Source organism: Vanessa tameamea, chromosome 8, assembly GCF_037043105.1.
Source record: "Vanessa tameamea isolate UH-Manoa-2023 chromosome 8, ilVanTame1 primary haplotype, whole genome shotgun sequence".
NCBI classification, from domain to species: domain Eukaryota; kingdom Metazoa; phylum Arthropoda; class Insecta; order Lepidoptera; family Nymphalidae; genus Vanessa; species Vanessa tameamea.
In genome coordinates, this window is record NC_087316.1 from 2,840,052 (window position 1) to 2,859,679 (window position 19,628).

The following is a 19,628-nucleotide window of genomic DNA, read 5'->3' on the forward strand; positions in this document are numbered from 1 at the left end:
TTGCGCTTGATCTCTCGGTAGAGTTGACGTCATCCCGTCGGACTATGATGAGAGGAAGTAGAAAGTGCTTATTTATTTGTGCATACTGGTACACTATAATATATCCAATGCTGACGACCTTTGAGATGAACTACCTGACAGAAATCAGTAAGAGCTATACTAATTTGAGGTATATAAATAAAAATATAACAGAATACACGCTTCAACATTGCATGTCACCGTATGTCAATTTTCAACATTTGACGAGCGAGAAACGAAGAGTTCCTTCCCATTGTGGTAGAGCTTTGTACAATCCCACCGGGTACCCCCTCATCTGATATTTTACTGCCAAACAGCAATACTTAGTATTATTGTGTACCGGTTTGAAGGGTGAGTAAGCCAGTGTAACTGCAGGAACAAGTGACATAATATCTTAGTTCCCGAGGTTGGTTGCATATAGGTTTAGGTTTAAAGATCTTTATTCTCAACAAGACAATACATAGTCACTTATTTGAGAACTTTACTAACTTAAAATATATACCATTGCTAACATTCGTCACACCAAGTTTTATTTAATCTGTAGTGGTTAGTACGAAATTAATAAGAGAATAAAAGAAAAGAAAAAGAAAAGAAAAAGAAAAGAAAAAGAAAAGAAAAAGAAAAGAAAAAGAAAAGAAAGGAAAAACGCACCCACTGTATGCGTTAGTTGTTAAGATATTGCGCAAGTTGCGTTTTAAATGCGCTAAGTGAATGCGTCTTCCTTATACAAGAAGGTATTTTATTATAAAGCTGTGCTCCTTCAAATGTGATCGTTTTTTTTCCATAATTAGTTCTGGTTTTTGGCAGAACTAAAAGGCTAGCTCGTCGGTTGCTACGTTTACTATTGCGCTTGGTAAATGTTATATTAGTGTAAATGCTTTTATTAAGCGATTATATTGATGATATTGACAATGTATACTGCATTTTTTTTTCATTTAGATTCGTAATTAGGTATTATTCGCATCGATACCAAATTTTTTACCATTATGTATTGGTATATAAAAATAGCCTCTGGCTTACCCAAGGTTGAAGCTATATTCTCAACAAATTTCATTAAGATCGGCTCAGCATTTAATCGTGACAATGCATACTTTTGCATGATCATATTTTATGTTCTTTATTTGGATATGACTTTGATCCTTACTTTCCTCTATCTGAATACGCGGTCTTCATTTAAGATCCACGTGTTCTAAATATGAATAAGCTGCATATTAATATTATGGTGACATAAATCTCTTTAGTTAGTTAAAAAATTCGTAAGAAATCAAATATGATACATGATAATATGAAGGTAATATGATATTTAATCAAGTTAGATGATCAGTGATGATAAAAACCTTCAATAACCTGAGTGTCTTCATGGGAGGAAGTTGCTCCATCGTCGGGATTGGGTCGACGCTGTAATTGAAATCATATTTATATTAACTTCAACGCTTTGATTACAACTTCATCTAAAGATTATAATCATAATCAAATAATTTCGATTTAAAGACAAACCATCAATGCAAAACTTTATACATGTAAAATGTCTTCAAAAAATACACATGTTAAGTTTGAGGCGTTTTCTTTCGTCACTTAAATAGGGATGTTACAATATTTTAATAAAGTAATATCAAATAAGGCAATGTAAGCTGGTGTATTAAACATTGTTTAATAATAGCTGGTATTAGCTCTGTAAAGGTACCAACATTATCGTTGAGTGTAATTGATACAGGCCATTAAGGGAATAAAATTACACTAAGGGGACACTTACGATACTCTTCTGTCTTATTTCCTCTTTCAGCGCGTTCAATTTGGTCTTTTGCTTCCTCTTGAAAAAGCCAACCTAAAAACAACGCCCATTTAATTTCTCTTTTCACTTAACAGAGCGCTAACTCGCGACACGACTGTCTTGATAAAGGAACTTAACTTAAAATTTTCAGAAAAAATATTCAAATAACAAAACTAGTAAACTGTTGTATTACACATTTACACATAAGAGAATAATTACATTTTTTTTCCTTATATCGGTAGCTGGACGGTCGAATAGACCTGATAGTAAGTAGTTACATACATTCCCCTTAGACATTGGCGCTGTAAAAAATATTAAGCATTCCTTAGATCACCAATGCACCACCAACCTTGGGCGCAAACACGTTATATCTCTTTTGCCTGCCGTTATACTTACTCACCTTACAAACCGGAACATAACAATAATAAGGATTGCTATTTGGCGCTCGATTAGTGTTGCATATCGATAGTCCACTATCGATAGACTAAACTATCGATAGTCCAAAACTATCGATACTATCGCTGCTACCAATAGTATTGCTCACGGAGAGCTATCGATAGTATTGATCAAAACGATACTATCGATAGTATTATCGATATCCTGAATAGTTTTCGAGGTCAACTATCGATAGAGTTCTGCAATGCTGCGCTCGACTGTATTATGACCCAGTAACATGCACAGTCCATAGCATTCTTACCACGTTTCCACTCAGTCTTGATTCATTCAGACCTATTTTTAATTTCAATTCATTCTAGTCGTTAAAGTTATAGTCAGATATTAATTAATTAACAAAATTATGAATTCAATATTATCGTTATTTTAATTGTAGCGATGACAGTCCAATTATCTGGTACCAATAATGGTATGATAGAATCAGAGGTTGCATGAAATGGAAATGTACAGTCAGGATAAGAAAAGGTTCGTCACCTTAAGGTCTATTTTCGTGTGCTCAGTATGCGCGATTGCTTTACCGATTGAGTATGACATATTGTGCCGCAATGTACACTATTTTGAACCTAGTTATCATATTATGTTAGTTTAATTTTATGTGCAGTTTTCTGTTTAATGCTTTAGTTTCAAAATGTACTAAGAGTTTACGACTCGATAAAGGAATGAATTTGAAAACTGACGAAAGTTTTCTTACTCTGACTGTACATATATAAATTTATTTGATTATTGATATTGTATTTGATTGACATAACTATTATGGAAATTGTGAGAAAGAGTGGCTCCTGAGGGCCTTGCACTACAAGTTCTTCTCGGTAGAATCTACATTCGAACCGGTGCACGATGGTAGCTTTACAATGGTTGAATAAAATTAATTTTATAATTTAGATTCATTGTTATGTATATTTGTAACATACGTTTAGGTTTGCTTATCATTTTGCATCACAATGAACGAGATAGTCAATAATGAAAGATGGACGATGAGGCAGTTCTCAAAATACTGTTTCTACCAAATAAACCAGATACTTAACAAAACTTTGAAGTTGTACAGATAAATAAGAACTTTTCAATATTAGGCAAACAAGCAAAACTGCTTATTAAGAGCGTAGATAACAAACGGTCTAGACGGTTGTCTGCGTTAGTCTCTTAGACTAAAGTTTGGAATGCATCAGCATTAAACCTAAAACGGTCGTCTTAAAATGAATATAAAAAACATTTTACAAGCTACATGCTTTTCTAAAAGTCTGTAGCGAGCGTTTTTAGCTATTTAAAATATTTAAGGAAATTGATCTTAATGTTGATTAAATGAAAGTAAAATAACAAGCCTCTAAATGTCTCACTGTTGGGCTAAAGCCTCCTCTCCTCAGTTTAGAGCCTACTACACCACGCTGCTCCAATGTGGGTTGGTTTCACATTCACATCGTGAGGCAACAACAACATATGAGACAGAATTTAATTGAAAAAAATACATGCAGTTTTTTGTCATGTCTCCTCCTTAACCGCCGAGTAGGAGATGAATTATAAACACAAATTAAACACATAAGAACTCAGTGGCATGTGCCTGGGTTTAAATTCGCAATTATCGGTTAAGATGCACGCGTTCTAACCACTGTGAGATCTCGCCTCCAAACAAAAGCTAAATGATATAAAGTATTTTTAATTATATTTTAAGAGCAAAGATTTTTTAATCTGAATGCTGACTTTTCGTGGTTGGTTTGATAAACACAAACATTATTAGGAAACCTGCATACCACTTTCTACCACATGTGTTTTCACTGGCTCGCATTAGAACAGTTTGGCGGAATAAATTCTGAGATATTTCCGAATGATAGGAGCTGATGGGATAAGTATAATTTTCATAACAATCCCTTTATAATAAGAAGCTATTTTACTATATATATATCTGAAAAAGATTCATGCAATTAATTATTGCTATATTCCGCGTAGAAAAGTATTGTTATCTAATTTATAATGAAAAGATGTTTTTTTTATTTTTAGTGCCTACTCAATTGTTCCCAACTATTCTACATAGAATGAATGCTGTACCAATATACTTTTGAAAAGAAATTTGAAGCCATTTAAACGAAATCAACATTACGTATTTTATGAAAAAAAGAACCTAGTCACTAGCAACTTTATTCAATTTTCAAGATAAAAATCTAAATCCATCTAAAAAACTAGAAGTAAAAACATTTGGGGAAACGAGGCAAAATGAAATATGAAATATATCAGCAATAAAATAGTCGTTGGAAACGATTATTCTAATGTGAAAACACACTTTAATTCCACAAAAAACGCCATTATTTATATTGTATGTCATTATTTAACAGAAAAACCTAAATGACCTTTTTTTTTATGTTAGAGGTGGCAAACGAGCAGGAGGCTCACCTGATGGAAAGTGACTACCACCGCCCGTGGACATCTGCAACACCGGGGGGCTTGCAGGTGCGTTGCCGGCCTTTCAGGAAGGAGTACGCTCTTTTCTTGAAGGTTCCCAAGTCGTATCGGTTCGGAAAAACCGGCGAAAGTAGTGGTTCCACAGAGTAGTTGTGCGAGGCAGAAAATGTCTTAAAAATCGCGCTGTTGTGGATTTTCGGACATTTAAGTGGTGTGGGTGATATTTTGAATTTTGACGAGATGTCCGAAGGTGAAATTCAGGAGCCGGGATTAATCCGAACAATTCCTCGGAATATTCCCCGTGATAAATTCTGTAGAAGATGCAGAGCGATCCAACATCTCTACCCAAAGGATCAAGCAGATCGGAAAGGGCTTGATCGTCGATAATTCGAGCCGCTCTACGTTGGAAACGGTCAAATAGAAGGAGCTGGTACTGGGGAGCACCCGCCCAGAGGTGAGAGTAGTACTCCATGTGTGGCCAAATTTGTGCCTTGTAGAGTCTTAGATGATGGCCCGACGTAAAATACTGTCTTGCCTTGCTGAGCACACAGAGCTTTTTTTATTGCCAATTTGGCTTTGCCTTACAATTGACCGCGGAACTGAACGAGGCTCGAAATATCGACGCCAAGTATTCCGATACTAGCTGTGGCAGCTTTGTGCCACACGCGATCGAATGCCTTCGTTATGTCCAGACTGGCTGCTAATGCCTCCCCTTTGCTCTCAACTGTATCTGTGGTATCACACCGCCGGATTGTTGGTGGTGACTTTCCTAGGTCATCCAGAGTCGAGTTCGCCGCGAAGGGGGAGCCTAAAAGATCAGCTTTCTCATTCGCTGTATGGGCCAATGATGGAAAAGAGGGCTGACAGAAATTCCCTAAGACAGCCTTAGCGAGAGACCAGAACGCACGTGTTCCTGAAGGGAGGCGCACCAGTCTCTCGCCAATTCTGCCAATGTACTCTGTCTTCGCCTTAGCAATCACGTTTTTGAAGGATCTAGAGGCAGAGTTATATTCCTTTCTGAATACGCTGGTATTTACATCACGAGACGCCGATGCGTTAGCCCAGTCTTGTTAGCGTTCCCATTTTCGGCGTGAAGCCGTTTTGCAGAAACGACCAACATGCCCCCATGGGTAAGATGCAAAGAAGGACCGCATCCCATCCCAATCTGCTGACTTGTAGTGCCACACTCGGCGGCAGCCCACGAAACGAGGTCGTGAGTACCGCGCAACCGGCACTGGACTCCGGACGAGACAGTGGTCCGACGAGCCCAGAGGGGGATCGACGATAACCTGGTAGCCATCCGGATGGGGAGTCAGCAGAAGGTCCAACAGGGAAGGTATATGATCCTCCACGTCCGGTATTCGCGTTGGCGAGGTGACCAGTTGTGTCAAATCATAGGCTAAAGCGAAGTTGAGAACAGATCTACCCGCATGATTGGTAGTGCGTGATCCAAGCCATTCGGCATGGTGGGCATTAAAATTGCCAAGAATTACGATCTCTGCGGATGGGATCTGCTGCAGCACGAAATCTGTAGCCATTTGGACGTGCTCAACCAGTCGGTCGGTTTCGGCATTACCGCTATGGGACCTATAAAGGCACGCGTAGATTCGCGGACGGTCGTCGCAGGTCGTCTACACGCAGCCAGATAATCGATAGGTCCCGCCCTTCAAGGCTGCCGAGGCGTCGAGAGCAGATATCATCTCTGACGTAAACGCACACCCCAGTTCGTAGTACAAAGGAATGTTCCAATTTGTACCCGGGGTAAGAAAGACAAGTCGTATCGGCAGGAGAGGATATTTGGGTCTCGGTAAGAAAGAGCAAGGCTGGCTTCGCCGTCTCAAGGTGAAAGTGAACGGCGTTTAAGTTGGAGTTGAGTCCCCTTATGTTGCAGAAGTCCACAGTGTGGGTGGTAGGGGTTGCCTTATGATGCCTGCTCCGCTTGCCCCGAACAGTGGCGAGCGCAAAATTGCCCTCCCCAGAATTCGTAGGGCAGCCTGGGCATCCCTGCTCAGGTGGTGTACGTCCTGAGCATGGATGCCCAAAGAGGGATTCTCCACTGCAGTCGCTGATGGTACCCTCCTGGAATAATGAAACAAAATTCTGCACAACCATTATGTTTTGGGGGGAGGGGGTCGGGCCTCCGGGACTCTCAGACATATCGGTTAGACATACCGGGACATATCGGACGAAACGCGGTAGCATAGCTACCACTTTACGCCGATTTTAAGTGAGAGAGTGGTACTTCCCCGGGCGTGCGCGCCCATTCGGCTGCAATCCTAAGGTATGCAGTGTGGCACTACCACTAGGGAGGAACCTACAATTACAAATATTTTTAGGTCATATGTAAAATTTATACATTAATAACGAAATCCTTGGCATTATCCGTTACAGTTAGAGCTATACCTAAAATTCAGAACAGTTAAATGTTAAAGCATTTACTATAAAAATACGCTGAATATCCAAATATTGTAAAAACTTATTCATAATATTCGAATACGCAAAACTTTCAACCGCTCAGATACGCCTTTTAACAACCGTTTATTCAATTTTACTTGTATGTGGTGTTAGTACGTGGTCGAATCTTAAATCTGAATTTTGTATAACTTTCCTTCACTTTGTATAAATTTCCATCAACCGAGCTGAAATATTTATATATTTGTAACTCTGGTGACCAAGCAATGATTTTAATACCATGAAGGTCTCATGATGAGCCTCTGTGCTATAACTACTCTTCGTCCACTAACGTTTTACGAGCTCCTTTAATTTTAGTACATAGCTTCAGAAAATATTTTTTAAAGATGAATTGATATGGTACGGAATTTATACCGGTTCTTAAAAATTGTTAGAACGACTCATGAGTCAAGCTTGAACCCGTGGATCACAACAAATGATTGTGGGTGAAGATCCAAGCAAGACGAACAGTTTTCGTGTGCTTCATTTATGTTTTGTCGTGCTTAGCGGTGAGGTTAATATTGTGAGGCAATATCTTCAATTGATTTTGTGTGAACATGTGTACCAAACTGCTTTGCGGAAAATTGCGAAAATTGCGGAAAAGGCTCCGAATAAGTCTTAAGGCAGTCCGTAAATGGTTGATATATTAAGGAATAATTAATTTTGTTGGAAAATCTGTTAACGAATAGAGGAAAATGTACGAACTGTGTGATTATGGCTATTAATATAAATGTTCTGTATACAAGTTAGAACAATGAGCTGACTGACGAGTCACGTCACGCAAACGGTCGTAACGATTATTTTTTTTTTAAGAATGTGTTAGCCAGTCTAATTGCTGGCATAAGGGAGATAAAATCTTAACCCACAAAGTTGGTGTGGCGTAAAGAATGATTAAAAATTTACAGGCTGTTAATGTAATAGTTTGCTTAATATAAAATAGTTGTGTCGTTATCGCCTCGTATAAAAGTTTGCTTAATATATTTTATGAATGTAAATCTCAAAGCCCCGGTTTTACAATGTAGTTAATAGTTGTTGACTTTCAGAAAGGACTTTCATATACATTTAATTGTATTTAACTGACATAACTTAATATTTCAAGAGAAGCTATTGAGTTTCTTTACAGTTCTTCTCGGTAGAATCTACATTCGTAACCGGAAGTAGCTTTATGATTCACGTCTGTAAAATTACGATTCAAAAGTGCTTGTAAACGCCTACTTGAATAAAGTATATTTTGATTTTGCAAACTTTCGTCCAGCATTGTGTACTATGATATCCTTAAAGATTAGCCCTTGGTGTCGAATTTCGGTTAGAAGCAAATTGTAAGGTATGATGAAGCAATTGAAATCCAATTCATTTCACAGATTAGTAAAAAAATAACGGTATTACAAAACAGCTGACTCAGTAATCCACCTGCTAGATATAATATGTACGAATACTGCTTTATAAAATATTATATTTATAAGTAAAAAAAATATAAATATAAATTGGTAAGATTACCTTATACAAGATCAATAGAATCACAGCAAGCACCAGTAATCCGACTATTATAGCTACCGCAATTATCAAGTTCTTATCGTTCCCAAAACTCGTATCCTCTTGAATGAACAGCGTAGAAATTAATCTAAAAAACATAAAATATATTTAAACAAAGGTGCTTGTACTTGTAAGCGCGTAAAAATTTAAGACTTCTACTTCATCGGCGTAATAAAAGTAGTTTTAAGTTTATTTTCGCATTCAAATAATTACATGTAATTTTCATTTTTCTCAACTAATATTTCACAAATATTGCTATTGAAATTTTAATAAACATCGTCATAGAATAAAGTTGGCAGTTTCATGCGATTTGACTCTTAATTGGCGCATGCGAGCAACTTATTCGTGTAGTTCCCATGTCACCCTATGTACGCTTCATAAAAACTTTCATAATTTTTTCCATAAAGCATAACTTAAAAAAGTAGAAATAAAACTGCTACTCAACTATAAATATACTGGTTTGTATTTTTTTTTTATGACAACACTAACTAATCTTAGCGATCCCACCCGCGTATACACCTGGTATAGGTCGCCCGTTGCTCTAAAATCGACCGAAATTTATTGTTGATAAAAATATAAGTTGCATTTATTCGAAAAATGATAAGGAGGCTCAGTTCGACGACACCTTGTCAAATAAATATATATAAATAAAAAGTATTATTGATTTTTAAGTTGAACTTGACAATTAAGCACTATCAAACTATCTATAGACTATTCGAATTACAGGACGAATACAAATAAATAAAAAAACTTTGACATTTAATTGACATGATAATTAAAAATATGTGTATTGTATGTATGTGTATACATGTATATGTATATGTATATGTGTTTATTTGTACTCATATGTTGAACAAAATAGTTATATTAAAAAAAAAAAAATCTCTTTTTTCTTTAAAACTACTGCCTTCATCTGCCATATCTTTACAATATAATGATTAAATGTATTGTTTGAATTTGTTAATACTTAATTCTTAAACAGGTTCATCATTTTTATTTTGTTATGTATAATGACCATCGTTGTTGAGTTTACAATAACTGATATGTACTATTTAAGCTATACGAAATGATAATTGTAAACTTGTTTGTGGTTCCAATAAATAAATAAAATAAAAAATGATATCATTGGTCGAAATCTAGAATAATATGTGTTCTTTATGCATTCGTATAATTAATATAAAATTATTCTTATTTCCTCCACTGGTGACAGGAGGGCTGGTTCGCTTTTTGTCCATAGGATCCGAATTGTGATTCAACGAGGAAATGCTGCTACCTTTCTTGCCACCATTCCACGCGGTTAAGATTCATACAGTCACTATTTTTAATTCATATTTGTATATATTTAAGGACTTGGTCTCAATAATTCTTATGTAAATAAAAAAAATATTGAGAAAAAAAAAACGTTTCGAATGGAACTTTTTAATTTAAATTAAAATGGAATATTTTTGTATTATACATAAATATATATTTATAGAAAACTATATGTAGGGCATAATATAGCAGAGCTATTAGCAAATCGCACGATATATGTAATTTAAGGTTTATTTTATCTATCCTTCATTGATACGAATAGACTAATATATATTATTTGAGACATAATACCGTGGTGGCATACAAAAATAACGAATTAAATTATACATACGTTTTGTTGAGGGTTTGTAGAGTTGGTTTCAAATATAAGACATAAGTCGAAGTGACACTAAATTTTCCATCTTTAAAGTTGTCAACTGAAAGTAAAAGAAATGTCTGTACAGTTAAGACCTTAGTTTATTTGATTAGCAGGTGTTTGTTTAAATCTCTTTTTTTGTCATCATTGATTTGACATACGATAGAAAGAGACAGCACTTAACTTTAACTCTAAAACAAAATGTATAAGTAAATCAATTAGTGTAGTACATGTTTTACAAACCGCCACCAATAGATGGCGCTGAAAATATTATTCAAGTTTCTGAATCGCGCAGTCATGATGTTCGCAACAGTTTATAAAGTGGTTTTTTTTTTTTTAATTGATTAATGAAGTTATCGGCCGATGAATGAAAAGTGTTTCTAATGCTTCAATCGATCAATATTTATATCTCCTTAACCATTGTTAAAATTTTACACGTTAGGATTTACAGATATCATAAGCAAATAAATATTAATTTATTTGGGACGATAACCTACTGTACTGTCTATACTATATACAAGCAATATTTCCACGGTATAACAGAATTCAATAATAAATCAAATAAATATTTAGATTATGGCACAACACTATCAATATTAATATTCAAAATTATTAGAGTAACACTTTACCGCATAACAATACTCTTTGCAATTAATTTAATAACTGTTCTGACGTCACACGTTTTTTTACATCTTGTTATAACTTTCAAACAAAGTTTTCGTGTATCCGTTATAGTTATGGCAGGGTTCGCTATAAAAACGTCATGAGCGACAAGATCCCCGATTACGTAAGCCATATTACAAAAAATATACAACATATAACCATATTATATATCTTAGCCGTTATAAAAGTATAGTTTTAGTTTAAGTTTCATAACGATCCCTGTCAATCACCAAAAAAAAAAACTTATGAACGCGCAAGACAAACCTCTTTACCTAACTGAACTAAATTAGTATAATGTTCTTGTAATTATGGGAGGTCGAAGACTATCGCTGGAATCGATTGTATAGGCATATGTGAGGCTGTTAATTAATTCGCAAAATAATACAATATATGACAATGATTGATGAAGCTGAATATATACGTATAAAGTATAAATGACTGGATATTCATATTTCAGTGGGCAAGTGTACTGGGTTGTAAAAAGAAATGTCGAAGAAACACCACAGTTACCAATTTTTAACAAGAAAATATTGTAAAATATTTTATGACAGTTTTTAAGAATGAGAAATCTATTAAATGTATTTAAGAAAATACTGTGGATACAAAATATTATGGAAAGTAATAGCGTTGTGAAAAAAAAATAGTGATACTTTTAAAGTTGCACAGACACGAATAGTCCGGGTGGTAGCGTTGCATTTTCGGCAGTGATTTTACGCCGACTGTTTGCCTTCTTTTTCTATTTATCTCGAAATACTTATAACTGAACCAAGCGTCAGCTGGTGCACCTGCGGTGGGTGTGGAATTGGGAGGTTGCAGAAGTGGTAAAAAAAAATTAATAGTATGCCAGCTCAAACTTTTTCCATGAATAGTTGACACTATACTGAGCAAAAAAAAATCGTCAGCTGCATCGTGGAGGGGAGATTATGCGTCAGCTGGCTACATGAATTTGTAAAAAAAAAGTAAAATAACGTTATAATACGCCGAATGAAATTTAACTACATGATTCTTCAAAAAATTTAGAATACGAAAACAACAATCAGCTGATTGTGAAGCGGTGGAAAGGCCGTCAGCTGACCCAGTTAAGATTTAAAATTTTGGAGTATTGCAGTGAGGCTGTTTGCTTTCAAACACATATTTTGCGATATATTCTGGCCTTGCTTGAACCCATAACACGACCTTCAGCAGCATCTTCCTGTCCGTGTGGATCTTTGTCGTACACAATCAGTTTCGGTTCTCCTCGTCGAACGAACGGACGCAAGTCCAAATTTTTTTTTATATACCGAACAGTTATGTGTATCGCATAAAACAAGATCAAGAATCTTTCCCTTGTCATTTGGGACATCGTTGCACAGTCGGAGATGATTAACAGAGAGAAAATCTCTTAGAGCTTGAGTAGGTAAAGCATTAGAATTATTAAAAAATCTGCCATGGAGATCCCAATTTAGGAAGCTCATATTAAAATCTCCGACTATGCAAGTGTATCCTTCTAACATATGCTTAATCATGTTATATGTATCTATAAAAGACTAGATTTTTTTATTAAAAGGAGGAGATAGGTATGTAGCATATATATTAATAAGGGTTACCGCTTTTTTATTATTGTGGACTTCTAAAGATATCCAAAGATCTTCTTTATCACTTTCAAAATGTCTTAGTCGCTTTGATTTAATGGAAATTTTAATAGCAATTAGTACGCCACCTCCTTCCTTTTTCCGGCTGCCTGAGGCACTTCTATCCCTTCTATATACCATATATATATCATCAAATAACTCTGTATTTAAAATATAATCCTTAAGTCAAGTTTCTGAAAGTACAATTATATCAAAATTTGAGCAACTCAAGGCTCTGTAAAAATCTGTTGTTTTTGTGCGAATCCACGTAAATAAAAATCCCTTCACTTTACACCTAACGCGAGTCACTGCGTTTAGTTCCTTATTAAAGGCTGATAAATGTTCCATTACATAAATGGGTCTTGGCTCGCCAGGATGACCAATGTGAGAAGAATTGAGATTTTCAGACTGTTTTTTTGATTTATTAAATTTTATTACGGCGGCTAAAACTTTATCACGGATCAATGGGGAATAGAACTGAACAATTATAGACCTTGGCCTTGAACTTTCACGATTATTTTTTGCAATATGAGTACAATGTAATATATGTTCCTGCTTGACATATATCCCAATAGTATTGTTTAATTTCTGCACAACTTACATTAGGTTTTCATTTTTTTTTCGGACAGACATTGTATCTCAATATTACTAGCTCTTGCATTTTGTTCAAGAACATTTATTTTCTGAGACAGTTCATTGATCGTTAATTGGGATTTTTCATTTTGCTGCTTTAATTCGACAATCGTTTCTGTAGCTAATTTATATTCTTTTATTACATCCTCACATTGGGCTCCTAAAAACTCCAAAGAATCTTTTAGGGATTGCACTTCGCTCTTAACGTCTTTCAGTTTGTTGTTCAAGAGGTCGCACATAGTGTTATGTAACCGAGAGAATGATTCTTCCATCATAGTTTGTAATTCCTCACGAATTATTTCTCGAATTTCATCACATGTAACCGTTGGTTCTACAGAGGGAGAAGAACGAGCCACACGCTTCTTCGATCGGCTAGTTATATTTTTGCTACTATAAATGTGAATTATAACGTTATTTTACGTTTTTTTTTACAAATTCATGCAGCCAGCTGACGCATAATCCCCCTCCACGATGCAGCTGACGATTTTTTTTTGCTCAGTATGACATCAACTATTTATGGGAAAAGTTTCAGCCAGCGTACAATTACTTAATTATTTTTTTTTACCTCTTTCGCAGCCTCCTACATCCGCACCCACCGCTACTTGAGCAGCTGACGGTCGGTTCACTTATTAGTCATATAAGATCAACTATCGACGTTAATATCAGCCGGTTTACAATAACTTTTGCATTTGCAACTCTACCTCCCGGACTAGAAAGTCTGTGGAGATTTAAATATTATCCCAAAAAAAATTAATATTAACTTAAATGAATGGTAAGATATTTCGTGGGTATTTTAATCCACATGTATGTTTGGCTGAATCTTTCAAGTGAATTTTAAACAACTAAATCATTTAAGCTGAAATTTGTGGTACTGGTGACAAAACAATCGAATACTGTTTTTTTTTTTCTTGTTTCAGTTTAAAAATTACATAAAGATTTATTTTTAACAGACTTCAAAAATGGAATAAGTTCTTATTTCATCCATTTATGTATTTTGTCACCTATAACTTTAGTGTTGATGATTTTGATTTTTAAGATTTCTCAAGGTTCACTATAGCACCAAGGTCAATCAATTGTATTCGTAATTAAGTTTTATTGAAGGCTTAGTTTTTAGTTACTTTACTTTAAATACATTATTAAACTACATTGTTATTAAATATATTACAGCATATCTAGAAAATCGTTAACCACTACATATTAAATTCATACTTACGGCTTACTATTTATTTTCTTCAATTGCATCTAGCTTAACAGTATATATTTAAAACATTTGTGGAATCATATTTAAGATTTTAGGCTACAAGTGATTCAATACATAATTTATAAGTTGAGTGTAAGAGTACCTAATAAATAAAATAATTATAAAAGTCGCGAAATCTTTTTATACGTCTTATTTGTGTTCGAAAATCGAAGTGGAATTTATTATCGTTACTGAATAATACGGAGTAAATATACAGTTATAAGATATATCGCTTTTCCGTCTGTGCATTAAGCAGACATTTATTTACGGATTTAAACGAAACTGTGTAAGCCATCGGCTTATACTTGGAACTCCGTCAACATATAAATCTATCGTTGGATATACTTACGCATTTTTTCCTTCAATATATTTGTCATGGTCGAAATCTTAAAAGTCGAATTCGGTTCGAGTGTTAAGGTACAGTTGAAAATTGTGAGATCTTCTAAATTATTTTCAATACATTCACTTGCTTCTAGCATCACTATCTAAAAAGTTAAAAAAAAGTTTTGTAATTTTGGTGGTATTTCTAGCAATGTCTTTCAATTGGAACGGCCTTAATATAACTACCACGCCAATGACATTTTACAGAAGTATTTTTATTTATATAAACCGACTGTTTCGTTGGTTGCGTTTAAAGCCGCAGTTCCAGGGTCCTGGGTTCAAACCTGGCCCCTGGCCATTCAAAAGTTGTAAGGTTTTTGTGTCGATAAATTCCCAGTTGCAGCCCGGAATTCCCGTAAAGCCTGAACTCTTTCCGGTTTTGTCGGTTATGCGAAATAGAAGAGTGAAGAGCAGAAAGTGCGCCTTTGTTTGGCCAATCTCCCTTGACTCTGGACAGTATGGCCGTAAACGGTCAAGAGCTAGCCCGAAGTACTCCCATATCTAGATCTACGTGTTGTTAATGTATTTACGGGATCATCTCGGCACTTATAAGACTTTTATAACTGTCCTTGATCGTTATGTTGACGCTTACCGTTTGATTTTTAATAAATGGACGTTTTTCCAAAGTGATCAATATTTGGACAGATTTCCACAGGACGGAACCGTTATTTGTTATCTGAAAAAAATAAACGAATTAAAAAATATATATGTACGCGCAGCTAATTTAAATTTAAATATATACATTCATAGTTCTCACTTCACTAAAATGCAATTGACATATCAAATTAAGAAGTAACGGCCAGTATATGTCCGATAGCTGGGCTAAGACCTTTTGAGGAAAATGTCGTCGAGCTCATTCCAACATGCTGCTTTAAAGCGGGTTTGTGGATACACTTGAGACAGATTGATATCCGAAGCAGGACTTCTTAAGTTTTTCTTACACGCCGAGCTTGAGATCAATAATAAAGACAAATTAAACACACGTAAATACCGTGGTGTTTTGATTCACATGTGCTTTCGTTGGGACGTTTGTTTTGCTATAAACAGCTTATATTTAGCCCAACATTCCGGTGTTTCGACAAAATGTATCAAGTTCAAAATTCTTCTCCTTTTTGTTATTAAACAAAATATTCCCTACAGAAAACGATGCTGTCAAGACCAAGAAAAAATATCAAATTATTTTCTTAAAAAATCTTACCGTAAAAAAATCACGAATTCCTATTACTGAACTTGAATCAACATCTCGAATTTCACGCTCCGTTATATTCCGATCATAATGTAAACTGTGAACACAAGTTAAATAATATAGTAAAGTAAACGTTAAATGAGAAGAATTTTTCAAACAGGATTAAAGTATTATTGCTTCAGCCGTGATATATAATAATAAGATTTTATTAATTATGCCAAATAAAGGTAAAAACCTGCCTCTATACGCTATGTATATAGGCAGCTGAATAAGAGCTATCATATCTTAGTCTTTTAATTTTGTTGCTGATTAAGTGATATTTATATAGATCTAGATTATCACAAAGAATACTTAAAAATTCTAAAAACTCGTACAGTACCGAACCACCAATCCACGTGCAAACACATTGCAAAGAAGTTGCGGGACAGGGCGTAGACATATTTAATAAAAAAAAATCGGTTTTTTTTCGTCATGCGCATGGGATGGCAATGGCAATCTGTCACAACCGGAGAGAGTTCAGGTATAGGAGCAATGGATTTACATGATTTCCAAGATGACTTGGAACTCCTCCAGCTGCTACTGAAAATCTCTTGACAGAAAACCAATAACTTTTTGCAACCCGACCCAGGACTAAGAAATTTCCGACCTTAGACGCTACAATGTTAACAAGTACAAGTTCTACGTGAAAAATCTGTAATAATAGTGGCGAAGAAATAAATTACTTACTAATCAATAGAAATGTCAGCGGTATTTAATTCAAATGGTATTTTTTTAGTTTGATGTACAGTGGCATTCATTCCAGAGGCAGCGCAGTTATTATACAACAGAACCTCGACTTCCAGGCCTTCGTCTGTACTTGTGGTCTTACTTGTGTCTAGACGTATATTTATAGAACGCTACAAGAAGTTTGAATAGGAATTAATTAAATGATATAATGATGTCGATATTATAAAAAAAAGTCGGAACATCGTTTACAAATCGGAGTAAGACATCATATATTTGTACTTCAGCTTATTTCAAATTTCTGCTTAATTTTAACGTAAATTGCAAAAAATCATACAATGAAAATTGAATTACTTTAAATGATTCCGCATTAGATCAAAAATAAGTATTAAGTGATGTTTCTGATGATAATTATTTAAAAATTAAAATATACCATTTTTCTTTAAAACTCCAAAAGAACACAGAAGACAGATACGAAATTTATTGCGTGTTAGCTACCAAAGTTATTCGGGTCATAATCGCCATAATTGACTCTGAAGCTTCAATTAGTGATGTAGATAATCTTACAAACCTCGCCATGTCTTTCAATGTTTATCAAGTCGCATTTGTACCACTCATCGTCAAATTGGATGCATCCCAAAACTGAAGCCTGTATAAACAGACACTAATGCTATAACTTTTAGATAAAATATGTCAACACAAATACACAAAATTTGTAAAATATTAAGTACAGAAATTATCATGATTTATTTAACTGCCTCCTCTTAGTTACCCTTTTCGTTTACATATATGGGGTTGAGGAAGCCTTTTGACTTTTTCTACAACCAGTAATAATCGAGAGATTTATAGTTGAAAGGGATGCCAGTCGTCCCTTATGAAATCATTGATCTTATATCCGATTTATTTGCGGTTGATTTGGATTCCCATCTCATTTGATAATGAGATCGAGCGAATAATCAATGCCCCCATTTTTGTGCAAACACTTGTGCAATATAATCTCCTTAGCAAGATTTGATTTCTCCATTAAAATCTGCTGTGAGCGAAATCGTTCAGGAGGGTTTTGTTATAGGTTTGGCCTTCTTATAATTTTCAATTTTCCCAGTGTGTTACAACGTAATATTTACAAGAAATAAAAAGAAATACTTCTCATGTTTCGCTTTATATAATAGAATAAGAATAAATCAACAAATTCAATACAGCATTTTGTAACTTGATAAAATATATAGATAATGAAATCAAAATGTAAGAGAAAGTCCGAACTACTTTTATCGAAGCTAACATTAGGATTTAACAATATAATTTGGAGGGAAGAATGTAATGTAACAAAATAAATACTAATTTTAATGACATAAACTTTAAAATATATTAAATTACTTTTAATTTCATGTTTCTATTATACCTTGACTCCATCGACCTTGATCCAAGCGCAGGATTCGTAAGTGGCGTTACCATCATTTCTTACTGTCACGTTCATATTCTCAAATAAACTTGATCCAAGTATGTACACCTCATCCGTGCTGTAAAATATTATTCAATGAATTTCATAATTAAGTTTATAATTTGAATATAGAATCAACAAGTAGCAGAAAATATCAGATCGTCATAAAATATATATGTATATTAAAAAGTATTATGCCAGTGCCCCTTCTAAATATCTTCTGGAAAATCCTTTTCCTTTTACGCAAGTACACAAAAATTTACTCAATAGATTAAGGCTATAAATTTTACGAAGCTGACTCCATTTTCTCTTAGAAAATATTTTCCGAAAATTCTCAAGAATGGATTTTTGAGGGCTGTTAATGGACATGATTAAAATAATGTTTATTACCAGCAAATGTGTGCTGCTAAAGAAATATGTAAATTTGTAATAATAATTAATGTAGAAATTAGGAAAATTTATTATGTATTAATATAATTGTATAGTATATCGTATATTTATAAAAATAACGCCGGTATTATAAACCGTGCATCGCGCAAAAACCGCTGAATATTTGGACAAGAATTTCTACCAATATAACCAGCGTATTTCAAGAAAAGTTTTTTACTAAACATTGTCATATAACATATACACAATAGTCTGCTAGTACTAATAAAATAATTTTCGCCGTATTTATGAGTGCGTAACTTATTTGCTCCTTTGATATATATATATATATAGTATATAAGTGTTTACATAAAGGGCTGGATTATACATTAGACAGTGTAAGTTACCTACTACTACGCGTACGCTGGCAAAAAAGTTGATTCAATTAGAAAATAAGGTTTAAAAATTAATTAATCATTAACAATTGATTTTAAATCTAATTTTTAAATGCCTAAAGAATATAATTATTGCATAATTTCGTAAGAAATTAAGAGAAAATCGTCGTTATAAACAAACCTGCGCTTTGGTAAAATACAATTATAATATACTTATGTAGTTTAGAAAGTCAGAAAAGGGTAAAGTGGCCTAAAAATAAGCCTTGCCTAAGGTCCTACCATGGTTGATCCTACCCTACTCCTTAAACCTGAATTACCACGATATAATTAGGTTAACAGTCCCTACAAAGCCGTGCGTATAATATAATGTCTGGGTAAGTAATATCTACTCAGCGGTTATAAGAATAGTACTAACATAACGGTTCTAAAATAATTGCAGTACTAAAAAGAAATACTTTGAATCGAATATGATTAGATTCATTACCTGCCCAACCACTCGAACTGCATAGAGAGACGAGGCACGCAATCGTGTCCTTTACAACGACGTACAACATCCAAGACTGTCTCCGGTTTACTGTAATTACTTGTTGTAAATAGTGATCTCCCGAATTCTGTAAAAAAAATAAAAACATATAATTTTTTTTTTGGTTTTACACAGAATATATTACTAATACGCACAGGTAGCACTTATTCAGCACACATAAATAATA

The 19,628-nt window shown here is 34.4% G+C and overlaps 1 protein-coding gene across 2 annotated transcripts in view; it reads right to left on the reverse strand.

Moving 5' to 3' along the window:
• LOC113396306 (integrin alpha-9-like) overlaps nt 1-19,628 on the reverse strand; it is a 33,053-nt gene that overhangs the window by 396 nt on the left and 13,029 nt on the right. Inside the window, exons 15-25 of one of the 2 annotated variants that reach the window (XM_064215614.1) lie at nt 19,403-19,529; nt 18,119-18,236; nt 17,291-17,368; nt 16,723-16,892; nt 16,009-16,093; nt 15,403-15,486; nt 14,779-14,914; nt 10,260-10,344; nt 8,582-8,705; nt 1,772-1,843; nt 1,366-1,416 (exon numbers count right to left, since the gene is read on the reverse strand). In XM_064215614.1, the coding sequence (XP_064071684.1) occupies nt 1,366-1,416; nt 1,772-1,843; nt 8,582-8,705; nt 10,260-10,344; nt 14,779-14,914; nt 15,403-15,486; nt 16,009-16,093; nt 16,723-16,892; nt 17,291-17,368; nt 18,119-18,236; nt 19,403-19,529 (1,130 nt within the window). Of the gene's footprint in view, nt 1-1,355; nt 1,417-1,771; nt 1,844-8,581; nt 8,706-10,259; nt 10,345-14,778; nt 14,915-15,402; nt 15,487-16,008; nt 16,094-16,722; nt 16,893-17,290; nt 17,369-18,118; nt 18,237-19,402; nt 19,530-19,628 lie in introns of both variants that reach the window. The other variant, XM_064215615.1, reaches the window with a different exon arrangement.